This window comes from Raphanus sativus, chromosome 5, assembly GCF_000801105.2.
Source record: "Raphanus sativus cultivar WK10039 chromosome 5, ASM80110v3, whole genome shotgun sequence".
NCBI lineage: Eukaryota > Viridiplantae > Streptophyta > Magnoliopsida > Brassicales > Brassicaceae > Raphanus > Raphanus sativus.
Window position 1 is genome coordinate 9,450,794 of NC_079515.1, and position 13,685 is coordinate 9,464,478.

The 13,685-nt window shown below is 36.4% G+C and overlaps 2 protein-coding genes across 4 annotated transcripts; both read left to right on the top strand.

Moving 5' to 3' along the window:
- The first annotated feature begins 1,511 nt into the window (after window positions 1-1,511).
- Window positions 1,512-5,308, top strand: LOC108856569 (serine/threonine protein phosphatase 2A 55 kDa regulatory subunit B alpha isoform). Of its 3 annotated transcripts, none has more exons than XM_056986474.1 (14): window positions 1,512-1,804; window positions 2,040-2,161; window positions 2,269-2,364; window positions 2,443-2,562; window positions 2,694-2,900; window positions 3,055-3,149; window positions 3,250-3,368; window positions 3,560-3,683; window positions 3,989-4,112; window positions 4,240-4,308; window positions 4,390-4,481; window positions 4,572-4,649; window positions 4,716-4,786; window positions 4,881-5,308. In XM_056986474.1, the coding sequence occupies exons 1-14, from the start codon at window positions 1,705-1,707 to the stop codon at window positions 5,012-5,014; spliced, it is 1,551 nt and encodes a 516-aa protein (XP_056842454.1). In that variant the 5' UTR covers window positions 1,512-1,704; the 3' UTR covers window positions 5,015-5,308. The 3 variants fall into 3 exon arrangements, with proteins under 3 accessions (XP_056842454.1, XP_018485904.1, XP_018485905.1); XM_018630402.2 differs by having other exon boundaries at window positions 1,514-1,804; window positions 4,872-5,308; XM_018630403.2 differs by having other exon boundaries at window positions 1,515-1,804; window positions 2,058-2,161; window positions 4,872-5,308.
- Window positions 5,309-8,332: 3,024 nt separating this feature from the next.
- On the top strand, window positions 8,333-9,373 carry LOC108859824 (dof zinc finger protein DOF3.1). Its single transcript, XM_018633735.2, has one exon. The coding sequence runs from the start codon at window positions 8,520-8,522 to the stop codon at window positions 9,147-9,149; it is 630 nt and encodes a 209-aa protein (XP_018489237.2). The 5' UTR covers window positions 8,333-8,519; the 3' UTR covers window positions 9,150-9,373.
- Window positions 9,374-13,685: the final 4,312 nt, after the last annotated feature.

A 13,685-nucleotide genomic window follows, 5' to 3' on the forward strand; every position in this document is an offset into this window, starting at 1 on the left:
TGGAATTCGCCGCACACCACTCAAGAGGAAGCTTCGCACTCACCATCGCCATTACGACCGGAGAGCTTCAATTGTCCTCTGACAAATTCTCCTCCGTCAAACTCAAACCGGAACAAGCATAAAACAAAAGCAAGAAAGCTACACTAAACCCTAAAAAGCCTTAGGGAACAAAAGCCGGCGTCATTAAGGCAAAGAACGTCTTAACTCCCGGAGACAAATTCGGCAACGGTGGAGCTATAGGAGCCTCCACCTCCCGATATCTCAGCCGGCAGCGTGGAACTGAGGAAGGCTCCGCCATCCGGAAACTTTATCGGCGGCGTGCGACTTATCGGATCCTCCACCCCCTGGAACAAAACCTTGATCACAAAAGCTGACTGACGCCCCGAGCCATCTTCGATTCTCCTCACCACGAAACTAGAGAGAGGTGAGATGCCACCGTCGAGAGTCTCCACACGAACAGAGCCTCCTCCGGAACAAACCCTAACCCAGATCCGTCGGTATATCGGAGAACGACTACAACACCGAGCACCCAGCCCAACGGCAGTACTGAAACAAAGGAAAGGAGACCCACCGGCACCGGCACGCGCACAGACGCGCCACCGGACGCCGGTGAAACTTTAACTCGCGACTCTCTCTTCTCTCTCTTCTCTCTCTATACTGTTGACTAGGCCTGGGTTTGCGGGTCAACCCGCCCCGACCCACCCCGCGATCCGCGGGTCGACTTATTATTTTGGATTCAAAAATTTGATCCGCATGACCCGCGAGTAAGAAAAATAAGACCCGCACCCGCCCCGCTCATTTAAGCGGGTCACCCGCGGGACCCGCGGGTAATATTAAAAATAATAAAAATAATAATTTTATATATTTTATTAATTTTTTAAAAAAATATTAAAAAATGATATATTTTTATTGATATTTTTAATAAAATATTTTAAAAATAATATAATTAAATTAAGTTTTTATATATATTCGTAATTTTAAATATATTTTTATAAAAAATCATATTTTTATAAAAAGAAATCATATTTTTTCAAAAAAAAAATTTTATTTATTTTGCGAGTTGGCGGGTACCCGCAGTTTAAATTCCATCGACCTGCACCCGCCCCGCATGAAATATGCTTGACCCGCACCTTCACCCGCCTCGCAAATTTTTCAAATCTGTTGACCCGCACCCGCCCTGCAACGGATCAAACGGGGCGGAACCCGCGGGTAAAGAATCAAATTCCCAGCTCTACTGTTGACAAGCACTTTTCCTTCAGCTATTGAATTTATTTTTTAGTTGTCTTTTTTCTTATTACAATTTCGATTTGTAATTTCAGAAGAAAAAATAAAACTAAAAACATTTTAATACGAAAGTCCTTAAAGAATTCATAATGCGCGAGCAAAAAGGCCCAGGTCCAATAGTCATGAACTTTTGACAGAGTTCCACGTCACCGCACGTGACTTCCCGAACTCGTGTAAGAACGAAAAGACCAACGGTAAGAGTCATTGTTCTTTATTAGAAATTCCAATTTTACCCTCTCACACAAAAGAGAGAGAGAGAGTGTGTGTGGATTTTGTTTTGGCTTGTCGAAATCTGGGAATCTTGATTGATCGAAATCGCCATCTTCGTAGCTCCAACTGAAAATCTCTGATCTGCTTCTGTCTGATTGCTGATGTGTAACTTTAGTAGTGTCTGAGATCAATAGTGAGAGAGAGGAGAAAATGAAGGGTGGGGATGAGGTGATAGCTTCGTCAGGGCCTTTGGATTGGAGATTCTCTCAGGTATTCGGTGAACGCAGCGCTGGTGAAGAAGTTCATGAAGGTATCCCCCCCCCACCATTCTTTCACTATTCCATGCATCTCTGCTTCTGCTTGATCCCCCCCCCCATTGGATCTCATCCATTTGATTTGAGCGCGTAGATCTATTAGGTTTCTTGGACTATAAGGCGATTACAGTTTTAGTTTTGTGACATACCTATTTCTAGGTTTTACTATTAGGTTTTTCTATTTATTTATTTATTTTATCTAAATTGAGTTCGAAATTCTGAAAATTGTAGCTGGTGTTTCCTCTGCAGTTGATATCATTTCAGCGATTGAGTTTGATAAATCTGGTGACCATCTTGCTACTGGAGACCGTGGGGGACGTGTTGTTCTTTTCGAGAGAACTGATTCCAAAAATGTAATAGCCCTCTCTCAGTCTTGCATCACTTTTTGTTTTGGGTCCTAAAAAGGCAACAGATGAGATTGTTTCTCATGTTTTGCTTGCTGCATGCTGCCTCATTGCAGACTAGTGGATCTAGAAGAGATCTCGAAGGAACGGACTGTCCATTGAGACACCCGGAGTTTCGTTATAAAACTGAATTTCAGAGTCATGAACCTGAGGTACTACTTCTTTCATCTTTCCTTTCTTACAACATAGGGTTTTTGGCTTTTCATGCTCTGGATCCTTTTGTCTACCAGTTTGATTATCTCAAGAGTCTGGAGATAGAGGAGAAAATCAACAAAATTAGATGGTCTCAAACAGCCAATGCTGCTCTCTTTCTCCTTTCAACAAATGATAAAACCATCAAGTTCTGGAAGGTGAGAAAAACTCCCTTTATTTTGATAGGAGCTGTGGTCTACGTTGCATTGTGTTTGTTTTATTCAGTTACCTTTTAAGCTGAATATTTAAAAACAACTATTTTTCTTTTTGTATGTGGGAGAATAAACAGGTTCAAGAGAAAAAGATCAAGAAAGTCTGTGAGATAAATACAGAATCTTCCGGATCTATTGGAAATGGAAGTGTTGGAAGCTCAATTAACTCAAACAGTTCAAAGTCGTGCTTTACAAATGGAGGATTGTCTGACAAAGTTAACAATTGTTTAAATAATGACTACACGTTTCCGCCTGGAGGCATCCCATCTCTGCAGTTACCTGCGGTAATTCACTCTGCACCACTTCTTCTCTGTTAATTGTTTGTGGTTTTTGGCTAGATCTTAGTCTCACAGTAAAAACTTCAACCTGAATGAATGAGACATAAGCAAGGAATGTAGAATTTATATAGTAGACTGATAGTTCATTAACAACATGCAGGTAACTATAAGCCATGAGACTAGCCCTGTGGCTAGATGTCGAAGAGTGTACACTCATGCTCATGATTATCACATCAATTCAATCTCAAACAATAGGTAGGTTAGGATTATCTTTGCCCATTTGGTCACATTTATTTTTGCTGTCCTTCCTTTTATTTATCTTGGTGATTTTTTTTTTGCTACTAAAAATTTCAAGTGACGGCGAGACATTTATTTCTGCTGATGATTTGCGTATAAATCTTTGGAACCTAGAGATAAGCAATCAAAGTTTTAACATTGTTGATGTCAAGCCTGCGAACATGGAAGATCTAACTGGTGAGCATGCATCTCTCAAATAACATTTTGATACTATAGCCTGGTCAATTAATTGTGTTCCACTTAAATGTTTAAATGTTCTTCTTGTCATCTCTATTCTCCATATGCACATGCTTGATTTGGTTTTAAAATGTTGAGATGATTGGGAGTTAACTCTAGAGCTGCAATATTTATCTTCTTCGTTGTTGCAGAGGTTATCACATCAGCGGAATTTCATCCTACGCATTGCAATACCTTAGCGTATAGCAGTTCCAAAGGCTCAATTCGCCTGATTGATCTGCGACAGTCAGCTTTATGTGACTCACATTCCAAATTGTAAGTCTTGAGACTAGTAGACCTTACTAATGTTCTCAGTAGTGGAATGTATAGAAAGGACGATCTAGATATGTAAAAAAAAAAATCTGAATTGCTGTCAGAATCTGACTCTTAACATCTCTCGTACCAAACACAAAAAAGGTATAGCACTGCCTCAACTACGTACTTTTACCAATAATGTCGGAAAGTGAATACTGTGTTAACTACTAATGTTTGAGGACAGAAAGAAACCAAATTATCTTCTAGCGTTTTATCACTTGTTTCCACAAAGGTAAATTCGTAACATTGCTTATTTTTTTTTGCAGGTTTGAGGACACAGAGACACCAACTTCTAGATCATTTTTCACAGAGATAATTGCTTCAATTTCAGACATCAAATTCGCAAAAGGAGGAAGATATATACTTAGCCGTGACTATATGTCCCTTAAGGTCCCTGTTTTTTTCCGAATTTTCCTCGTGCATTAATTCCTGAGAGTTGCATTTGGTTATTTAGTGATTAATTTTAAACTAACTGTATAAGTAGAACTGAACTTATGGTTATGTTTGTACATGTTAGTTATGGGACATCAACATGGACTCGGGTCCAGTATCAACTTTCCAGGTCCATGAACATTTAAGGCCAAAGGTTAGTGTCCTGTACTTTGAGAGATCAGCAGACTCGACTCGGTGCATAACCTGATGACTAGATCTTTGTTACCATCTCCAGCTTTGTGATTTATATGAAAACGATTCCATCTTCGATAAGTTCGAGTGTTGTCTAAGTGGGGACGGATTGCGAGTGGCTACTGGTTCTTATAGGTATATGCTTGTTTTGATATTTATTGTTATTCTATTTCGAATTTTGATTCTTTGTGGACTAACCTCCCTGGGTTTAACTTTTGTGTCCAGCAATCTCTTCCGTGTGTTTGGTGTTTCCCCAGGAAGTACTGAAACCACAACCTTGGAAGCAAGCAAAAACCCAATGAGGTAACAAACTGTTGCTCCTTAATTCTAAGTAATGATCAGATCCTCAATATGTGTTTGAACTTATAGGAGACAAGTGACAACACCTGCGAAGCCATCAAGACCATCACTAAGCAGTATAACACGCGCGGTTAGAAGAGGTCAGTGAGTTTTATCCAATTGTCTCTAGGGAATTGATTGAACGATCATATAGAGAGTTAAATGAATAATACTGTTACAAAATAGGAGGAGCAGAGAGTTCCGGAGGCGGTGATGGAAATGCTAATTCTTTTGACCATACAACAAAGTTGCTGCATCTCGCATGGCATCCAACAGAGAACTCTATAGCTTGCGCTGCTGCCAACAGTTTGTACATGTACTATGCTTGAAAGAAAACAAAAAAAAAAAGATATACCCTAATGGAGAAAGAAGCTTTGGCTATACTAGTGAAACTGCAAGGATCAAAGATGCTTATATGATAACACCCATCACCATCTTCATATTACAACTTAAAACTGGCTCCTTTATATTCTCTCTTTGTCTGTATCATGAATTTGAAAGAAAAAAAAAAGAGAATCCGATTAGAAGAAAAATCGTGATTGTAGTTTTCTCTCGCACAACTTCTTGTGAGAGATGTTTATTTTGGATATATTCTTGAAAATATTTTTGTTTTTTTTTTCATATTTTCTTTTGTTGATACATTCCTTTAAAACACACAACCAAAGGCTCTAAATCAATTAACAAAGAGGGTGTTTAACGTTTCTCTTATTTAGATTATTTCAAGTGAAACTCTTTTCAGTAAGTAACTGAAATATTTAGATTAGCTACTGGTTAAGATGTGTCTTTCTGTCACTCTCCAAAATATTCGAAAGGGCCAGGTTTAATCTGCACCGTCCATGGCGCAAGCGGCAACCACAAATCGTAGCCGTAGAAATGACGCGATGATGGGGGAATCAAGAAGAAAGTGGAGTGGTTGTCCCCACGTGTTGGCAAAACAGAACACACGGAAGGCCAAATGGTCAGCTCTTACGGCAGCTTAACGCTACGACAATATCCTTAGTCTGTTTTCTCGACACTCGGACGGCTCTGATTCAATAGTCCCTAGTCCCTACAGTGCAAACTCAACGGCTGCGATTGGATTTTTAAGTGTAATGATCTCATCGAGTACACACATACTTGCTTCACAAGAACGCTAAGTACCTATTGTCTCCTGATCCTTGAGTCAGAGTGGGTTTTAGATATTATGGCAGTGAATAATGATGGAATATTAGTTTTTAAATCTCAATATTTTTATATTCAGCTAACTAAAATTAATAATCGATGGTAATCACTTCTGATTTTACAGCTAACTGGATTAGTTAATTAGTTATAATTAATTTTATAGCGAGAAAAGAATTTGAGCTGTACATGCAATGATGCAACTAGGTCTCTGCATGAATGAGAAAACTCATGTGACAATGAGCGGGAAAGAACAACTGTTTTTGTTGTCATTTGTTTGACGTCTTCTTGATTATGCTTTAATCAAGAATTTAAATAAGAATTCCTTTATAAAAGACTAAAAGGTATTGAGATCGACGTGAATAAATAGGATTGAACGGAGTTTTATATATAGAGAAATTGTTACGAACTCTTTCTTTCTTTTTTTTGTAACACGAACTTTTTTTTTGTCAACTGTAACACGAACTCTTCCTTACATTTTTAACATTTGTGATGAGAAAATAATAAAAGGAGTAAATAGACGTTTTTTTCTTGAAGATTCGAGTAGAGACAAGTTTTGCCATCAAAAGGAAAAGGCAGTTGTGTTTGTTTCTGGGGGCAAGTGGGCAACGTAAGAACACAAAGAAAACAAAAAGATGCGTAGAATCGATATTGGTCTAAACATATGAAGCCAAACAACTACTCATGGCTCCAAGACATGCGTATCCAAATACGTTGGAAACAGTTATTAGCCCTTCGATATATACAAAACACGGAAAAAGGCTTATCTTAAACTTAATTTTTTCGAATCGTGCATATTCGATCGTGAACTTTCGTATATTTGTATATTGCATATTTCTTTTTTTTTTTCGAACTAAAATATTATTAAGCTTATAAAACAGTACAAGGCCCAATATCGGTCCAAACGAACAAAAAACTAAAAGTTACAACACTTAACCCACGCAAACCAACCCCCAAGCCTAGAAAAGAAAATCCGAAGCCCAAAAAATCACCGCCACCCACAAACCCACGTGTCGACTCCACATCAACCACGAAGACGCGTGTGAACGGTGGAAGCTTCATCATCTCTCTGAACTGGAAATTAAAACTTTGAGTTTTACAAATTTCAAACTCACACTTTAACATATAAAAAGTTTCTATTTAGCCACCAAGACGTGGATTCAAAGTGAATCTTTTAAAATCTGTAAAATTTAAAATTTTAATTGGGATAGTTATCAACGATACTGTTTTAACAAAAATGTCATATCAGCTATCTAATCATCCGAATAAATTGTTAACTAATCACTATTATAAGCAATTGACTAACCATAGTTATAGTCAATGTATAAATGCATGCTTGTGAAAGTTCGTATAAACATTTCAAAATTGTTGAGTTCTTAATGAAATAGGCACTATACCAAAATTCATGACATAATATGCACAATCCAAAAAGTTAGGTTTGAAATAGACCCTTTTTTCTACAAAATACATTTTAAAACCTTAGTTTCATATACAATTATTTATAATGCTAGCTAATTTTCTAGATTTGAAGATTTTTAATTATAAAAATATACGTCTATACCTTGTTTCTTTTTAATCAATAGCTATTAATCTTGTTAATATAGGAAAAACTCATATAAAACAAAGAGTAATTCTTAGGTTCATCTGTAGGTTTATCAACCAATAGAATTTCGTTATTTCATATTTAGTATCTTTTAAAAAAGAAAATAAAATATTGTCAGATTATATTATATTTTAAAATTAAAGAATAATAGTAGTTGCAAACGAAAAAATATTTTAAAAAAACATTTTTAATACCGTCATCAAGACACTAAACCCTAAATTGTGGGTAAATCCTAAATTTTTGGTTAAATCATAAACTCAATTTATTCAAGGTTTAGTGTTTACCCAAAATATTAGAATTTACTCAAAAATTTAGGATTTTATATTTAGAATTTATAGTTTAGTATTTTGGTGACTGGGCTAAATTTTATTTATATTTTAAGGATTATGATTTATCCAAAGTTTAGGGTTTATCTTCGATTCACCAAAGATTTAAAGTTTAGGGTTTTGCTGATAGTATTTAGTTTTTTTTGCAAATACTATTTTTTTTAAACATAGTATAACTTGACAATATTTTTTAAAAAAGATAGATAATATGAAACGAATATTTATTGGTCGGCCAATCCAAGAATTATTCTAAACCAAATAGAACTAAACTCTTTTAACCACTCCGACAAAATGACATCAACACAAAAACAACTCTATCATGATATTAGTTAAAAAGGTCAACAAGTCAATGAAAAAGTTGAACACCCACGCTCTTGTCTTCTATAGTTGTAATGATAATCAGAGTGTATACAAATTTTGATAAAAAAAAAGAGTATATACAAATTAATAATTAGCACAATATTTACAAAAATTCTAATTAAAAGGAAGAAAATTACGGAAGCACTAATCTTTTGTAATTGGGCAACCCTATAAGACTGGTCACACAACCACATCTCACCGAAGCTTGTCTTCTCGTCTTAGACTTAGACTTCAGCTCTCTGCCCTTCTTGCTCTGCTCCACCCAACTTCTCTCTCATCTCATATCTAGAGAGAGAAAGTGTTATATTTTGTCTTATCTATGCGTCAAGAACCACTCCCTCTCTATCTATAAAGAAAAAAAACACACACTGTTTTTCAAAAGAAGAAATGCAGGATCCATCAGCTTATTACCAGTCGATGATGGCGACACAACAACATCACCAGCAGCAGCAACAACAACAACAACAAAAACAACCACAGCAGTTTCCAGAGCAAGAACAGCTAAAGTGTCCTCGCTGTGACTCACCGAACACAAAATTCTGTTACTACAACAACTACAATCTGTCACAGCCCCGTCACTTTTGCAAAAGCTGCCGTCGTTACTGGACCAAAGGCGGAGCTCTTCGGAACGTTCCCGTCGGCGGCGGTTCTCGCAAGAACGCTAAACGATCAACCTCTTTATCTTCTCCTGTTAACACACACAACAAGAAGACCAAACACCCGGACCCGGGTCCTAACACGGATACGGATCCGACCCGGATGCTGTACGGGTTTCCGATCGGAGACCAAGGCGTGAAAGGTATGGAGATGGGTGGTGGTGGTGGTGGTGGTGGTGGTGGTGGGAGTTTTAGCTCGCTTTTGGCGTCGAATATGCATCTGGGTCTTGGTGGGATCATCCTAGACGGGTCGGGTTGGGATCCGGGTATGGGACTTAGGAGGAGTGAAGCGGGTAACGAAGGTGGTGGGGGTGGTAACCCGTGGACCGATCTTTCTATGAACAGAGTGGAGAAAAACTGAAGGAGGAGAAGACAGAGGGGTGTTTAGGTAAAATAAGATGAAGCTGCTAAAACTGATTCAAAGGTGGCGCGTGTCATCACGTAGACAGTGAACAGTTTCGATGTTTATGTCATTTTGGTAATATATTATATTCCTATCCTAATACTCCCTTTTTTCTTTTTCATTTATAAATCGGTTTGTTAAATATTATTGGACTTATGTAATAGAAGGAGATTTTCAGTTTATATGTTTGTATAATTGTAGAATTTTTAGAACAAGACTCTCACGAAACTCGTGACGTTGAATGAAATTTTGGCCTTGAGCACGATAATATTTTTTTTTTTTGTTGAACCGTGAGGTAATTAGCCGATACTTTTAATTACATTCCTATCATGCTATGCCATACGTTGTTGAAAGGTAAGTTTGAATGGAAACTTAATATATAAACTTAAGCCCTTTTACATGCATATATGCGCAGAATAGGTTCGTTTAACCGAATGTCAGAATAAAATAATTGTGCATGAACCGACATAGATTAGCAACATTCTTACGGCATGTGGCCTTGGATCGTATTTTAATTATGCATGTTTAGTTACTTTAAGACGTCCCTAAGTTCTAGAATCATGATATTGACTCGGTACTAGCAGTCGCCGGTTTTTCTTGAATCGAGTGGCGTTTTTAATTGTCATAGTCTATTAGCGATCAAACGGTTTAATTGTCAATTATTTAGACAAATAAGCCAAAAGAATAAGCCGTTAAGATAACACATGTTTAAAAGAAATGGGAAAACAGTAAGTAACTTATGCTGTTTTGAATTAGATGGTCTTTTAACTAGACTTATCGTTTTGTTACTTAACTACTACTACTACTACTACCATGTTCTTTTATCATTGAAAACGGTTAACAATCCAAATGAAATTCACATGAGGAGTGGTTAATGCGATTTCTTTGAATTTATGTGGCTGCGGTCTCTCACGGGCTAATCTATAGAGAAAAATTTTAGCTGGTTATCGGTCTAGGTTAAGTGTTCCGGCTGAAACTTTTGAGATGGTTTCATCTAAGGCAGGCTTAGTTCCGAATTTATGCCGAGAGTATGTAGAGAAATATACAATACTTGATTACCATTTTGTTATCAATACGCTTAATTTTCTCAAAATGTTATCGACATATATGCCATGCATCATTCTCTTATCCACTACCTATAAAAAACGAATTGTTTCACCTCAACATACATTAAGCTTTTGGATTTTAGTGGCTCGATAAATTTGTTTACGAAATGGGAAGATAAATAGATATACGAGAGATCCAATGTGGTTACAAAGATTTGCCCTTCCTGTTTGAGATATTTTGTATTTGACCAGGGGGACAAAGAACTACAAGTTGCATTTTTATGTTACTTATTCACTTATTTATCGTTTTTTTTTACAAATTAAAGTTTACACTATTGTTTTTCCTTCTTTCTAAATGTGAATGGAATGCATCACAGGCGTGATTGCATGCAATGTCTAATCAAACTGTATGATCAAATGCACCAAGGCATGATCATTTGCATATCATGTCCATAACAAAACATTCAAACTCTAATAAAGACTAAAATTAGGCGCTGATAAGTTAGGTTTAGAAGTCCAATCAAACTCTCAGATTAAGAGTAGTTTCTCTTTTAATATAAGATACATAAATGATATAGTATTATAGAATTAGAAAAGTCAAATTCTATATTTTCAAACGTTATATGAAGTTAATGTATTGGGACATAGAAGACCAACAATACTAATCTAGTGCCTACATGTGATAAAAGATCTATAGATGGCTCTACCCATATATACCATGAAACAAGTTTCAAATGTAGATTTGACCCAAAAAAAGTCTTGAATGTAGATTATTTTCAAGTCAAAATGAAAAGGACTGGCAGAGTTAGTGGTGGTCCATGTGGCTATAGACACTAGATAGCGCTAAGATACCAGAATTTTGATAATGGTCCACTTCTAAGGAGTTAATTAGGGCAAAAGATTTGAAATGTAGAATCAATATTGGCTTAAAGTTGAATTGTCAGTGTTTACCAAATGTGTTCAGCTGTCATTTCTGAAATTCCTCTTTGTGATGGGCTCGTTATTTTTTTTGGTAAATGGTAGCCAATTTCACATGTCTTGTGTGTGTGTGTGTGGGGGTGGGGGGGTGGGGGGGGGGGGGGGGCTATTTTGCTTATTGTGTGATTGTTCCAAAGTTTTGGTTTGATAATATTCTTTTGTGAAGGTAATTTTTTTCCTTTTTGTATTTAGATTGAAGTTAAATGTTTTTCTTCTTATATTGACATGTATATTTCTTTTAATATTAAAACTGATTTATTTTGTAATTGTTCTTTGTTGACCTCTATCCTTTATTTCAATTGATTGACCCAAATATCAGTTTGAATATTTAATGTACTGATAAATTACTACAAGTGCAACGACTGCTATTCATCTCACTGTTCTACATGTGACATCCCTATCTATCACTCCAATCTATATCTTCATATTTGTGTCCTCTCCTTGAAATAACTTATAAGATATTTATTGGTGGATTCATCAAGATGTCCAGATTGGGACCTCTAAAAGAAAACCTTTGAAAAAACACATACACTTTTTTTGAGATTTCGGGTCTTATAAATAGCACGGTGATGTGAAATTTCCAGGTATAAAATTCAGATAAATAGCATCATGAAGGTGGTCATTGGTCAATATTATAAAAACTCAAAAACGATCTAGATATTTCAAGAAGTGAATCAGGAAAAGAAATAGATTACACGAAGAGAAGACGAGCCTCTTGTACATTAAGATGTATGCCATAGGCAAAGGTCAAGATAAAGTAAGAAGACAGAAACATATAGTTAACTTGCTAGGGAATAATAACAATTACGCTAGCCAAGAGGAACATATATACACGTTCTCGTGTTTACTATCTTTGATCAGGGATTTATTTACAAGTAACCATCTCTTAAGTACTTTATAAAATGTCTTCCAATTTCTTTGGAAAATCCTCAGACCAAAGGTCGAAGATATCCAACTCCAATGAATAATCCAAACTTTATCTTCAAAGAACAAGAACGAAGAGGCAATGATCATCATGTTGAGAAGCCAAGCTCTCTTTAAAAGTACGAAACAGAAAGCTCACAAACTGAACGGTCAAGGACCTTCAATATCAGTAAGAAGAGCTTAAGGAAACTTCTTGTCAGAGAAATATATTAGACGTAGCATTACGTTCAAGTATTTCCTTTGGAACATATTGGTTAATGAACACCCCGGCAGGGAACTATAAGAGTCTCCTTAATGTAAACCGCAGCACAACTGAGAGGAGGAAATGTTTTTCAAGTTCTCCTTACAGTCCCTACAGCAACCCACCAGAATTTGAACTCTGTATAATATGAACTGCCTTAGATATGTACACATGGACAAAAGTGACAACATACAAGGTTAGGTTGTATGGTAAACGAAAATCTGAATACAGGATAATGGACCACAGCTGGTCTAGGACTTTAAAAAATAAATCAGATACAATTATGTTTCTGAGTTAGAACTTAGGAGGATCTTGACATAATCATGATCTGTCTCAATAATAAACTGAAACAAAGTTTTCAATGGACTGATAACCTTACTCACATGTTCTAATGCTTATGCATGTGGTTCACCTCAGGTGATATATGACATTTCAGAGAGTAGACCTACGCAAGAAAAGAAAAAGGAAATAATTCTGCAGGGATTCACACATGTAGGTTTCATGTAAAGAAGTTAAACTTTCGGATATTTTAATGCGTTGCATGTGATTTCCCTTATGCAACTGAGCAATTGAGGATACTTTTTTTTTTGAAACACCTGCATCAAGACCAAAAATTGGTATGATAGAAATTTAGGAACTTCCAAACCTTATGAAGAACAAATTCAGAATTTATGATGATAACTTTGAAACTGGTGACGAAACCATTAAAATTCGTTTGTATGAGACTACTTTACAGCCCAACAACATCACAAGCATGTTGATCATAGCTGGAGCTGTAAGCAAATGCATGGTGTTATTCAGGCATATGTAACATTCGAAGGGTAGGAACTAACAAGAATAAGTACAACATCATATATGCTGTTAAGCATTAGAATAACCATCCAGAACGGCACAGGTAAAACAGCCTTGGCACTTTTCATCAAGATCACTAAACAGCAAACGTGTTGCAACCGTCTGATCCACATGGTTCGAGCAGTATGGTAGCTAAATGAGTAATGAGAAAATATAAAAAAAATAGATTAATTTTCTACTTTTTTCTGAGCAATAAGATTAATTTTTCTACTTTTTTTTCTGAGCAATAAGATTAATTTTCTACTTTTTTTTTTGAGCAATAAGATTAATTTTCTACTTAAATCGTGTTTTTAATATGCCAGCATGTCGACAAAGAAAAAAAATGCCAGCAGCGTCCACGACCATATGCTCGGGTCCGGATCTGTAAATCCGGGTGATCTCGATCCGAACAGTTCGGGTCGGGCTCTAATCACGCTCGCTAGAGAGAACTAAAAACGGCAGCGTTTAGCAGAA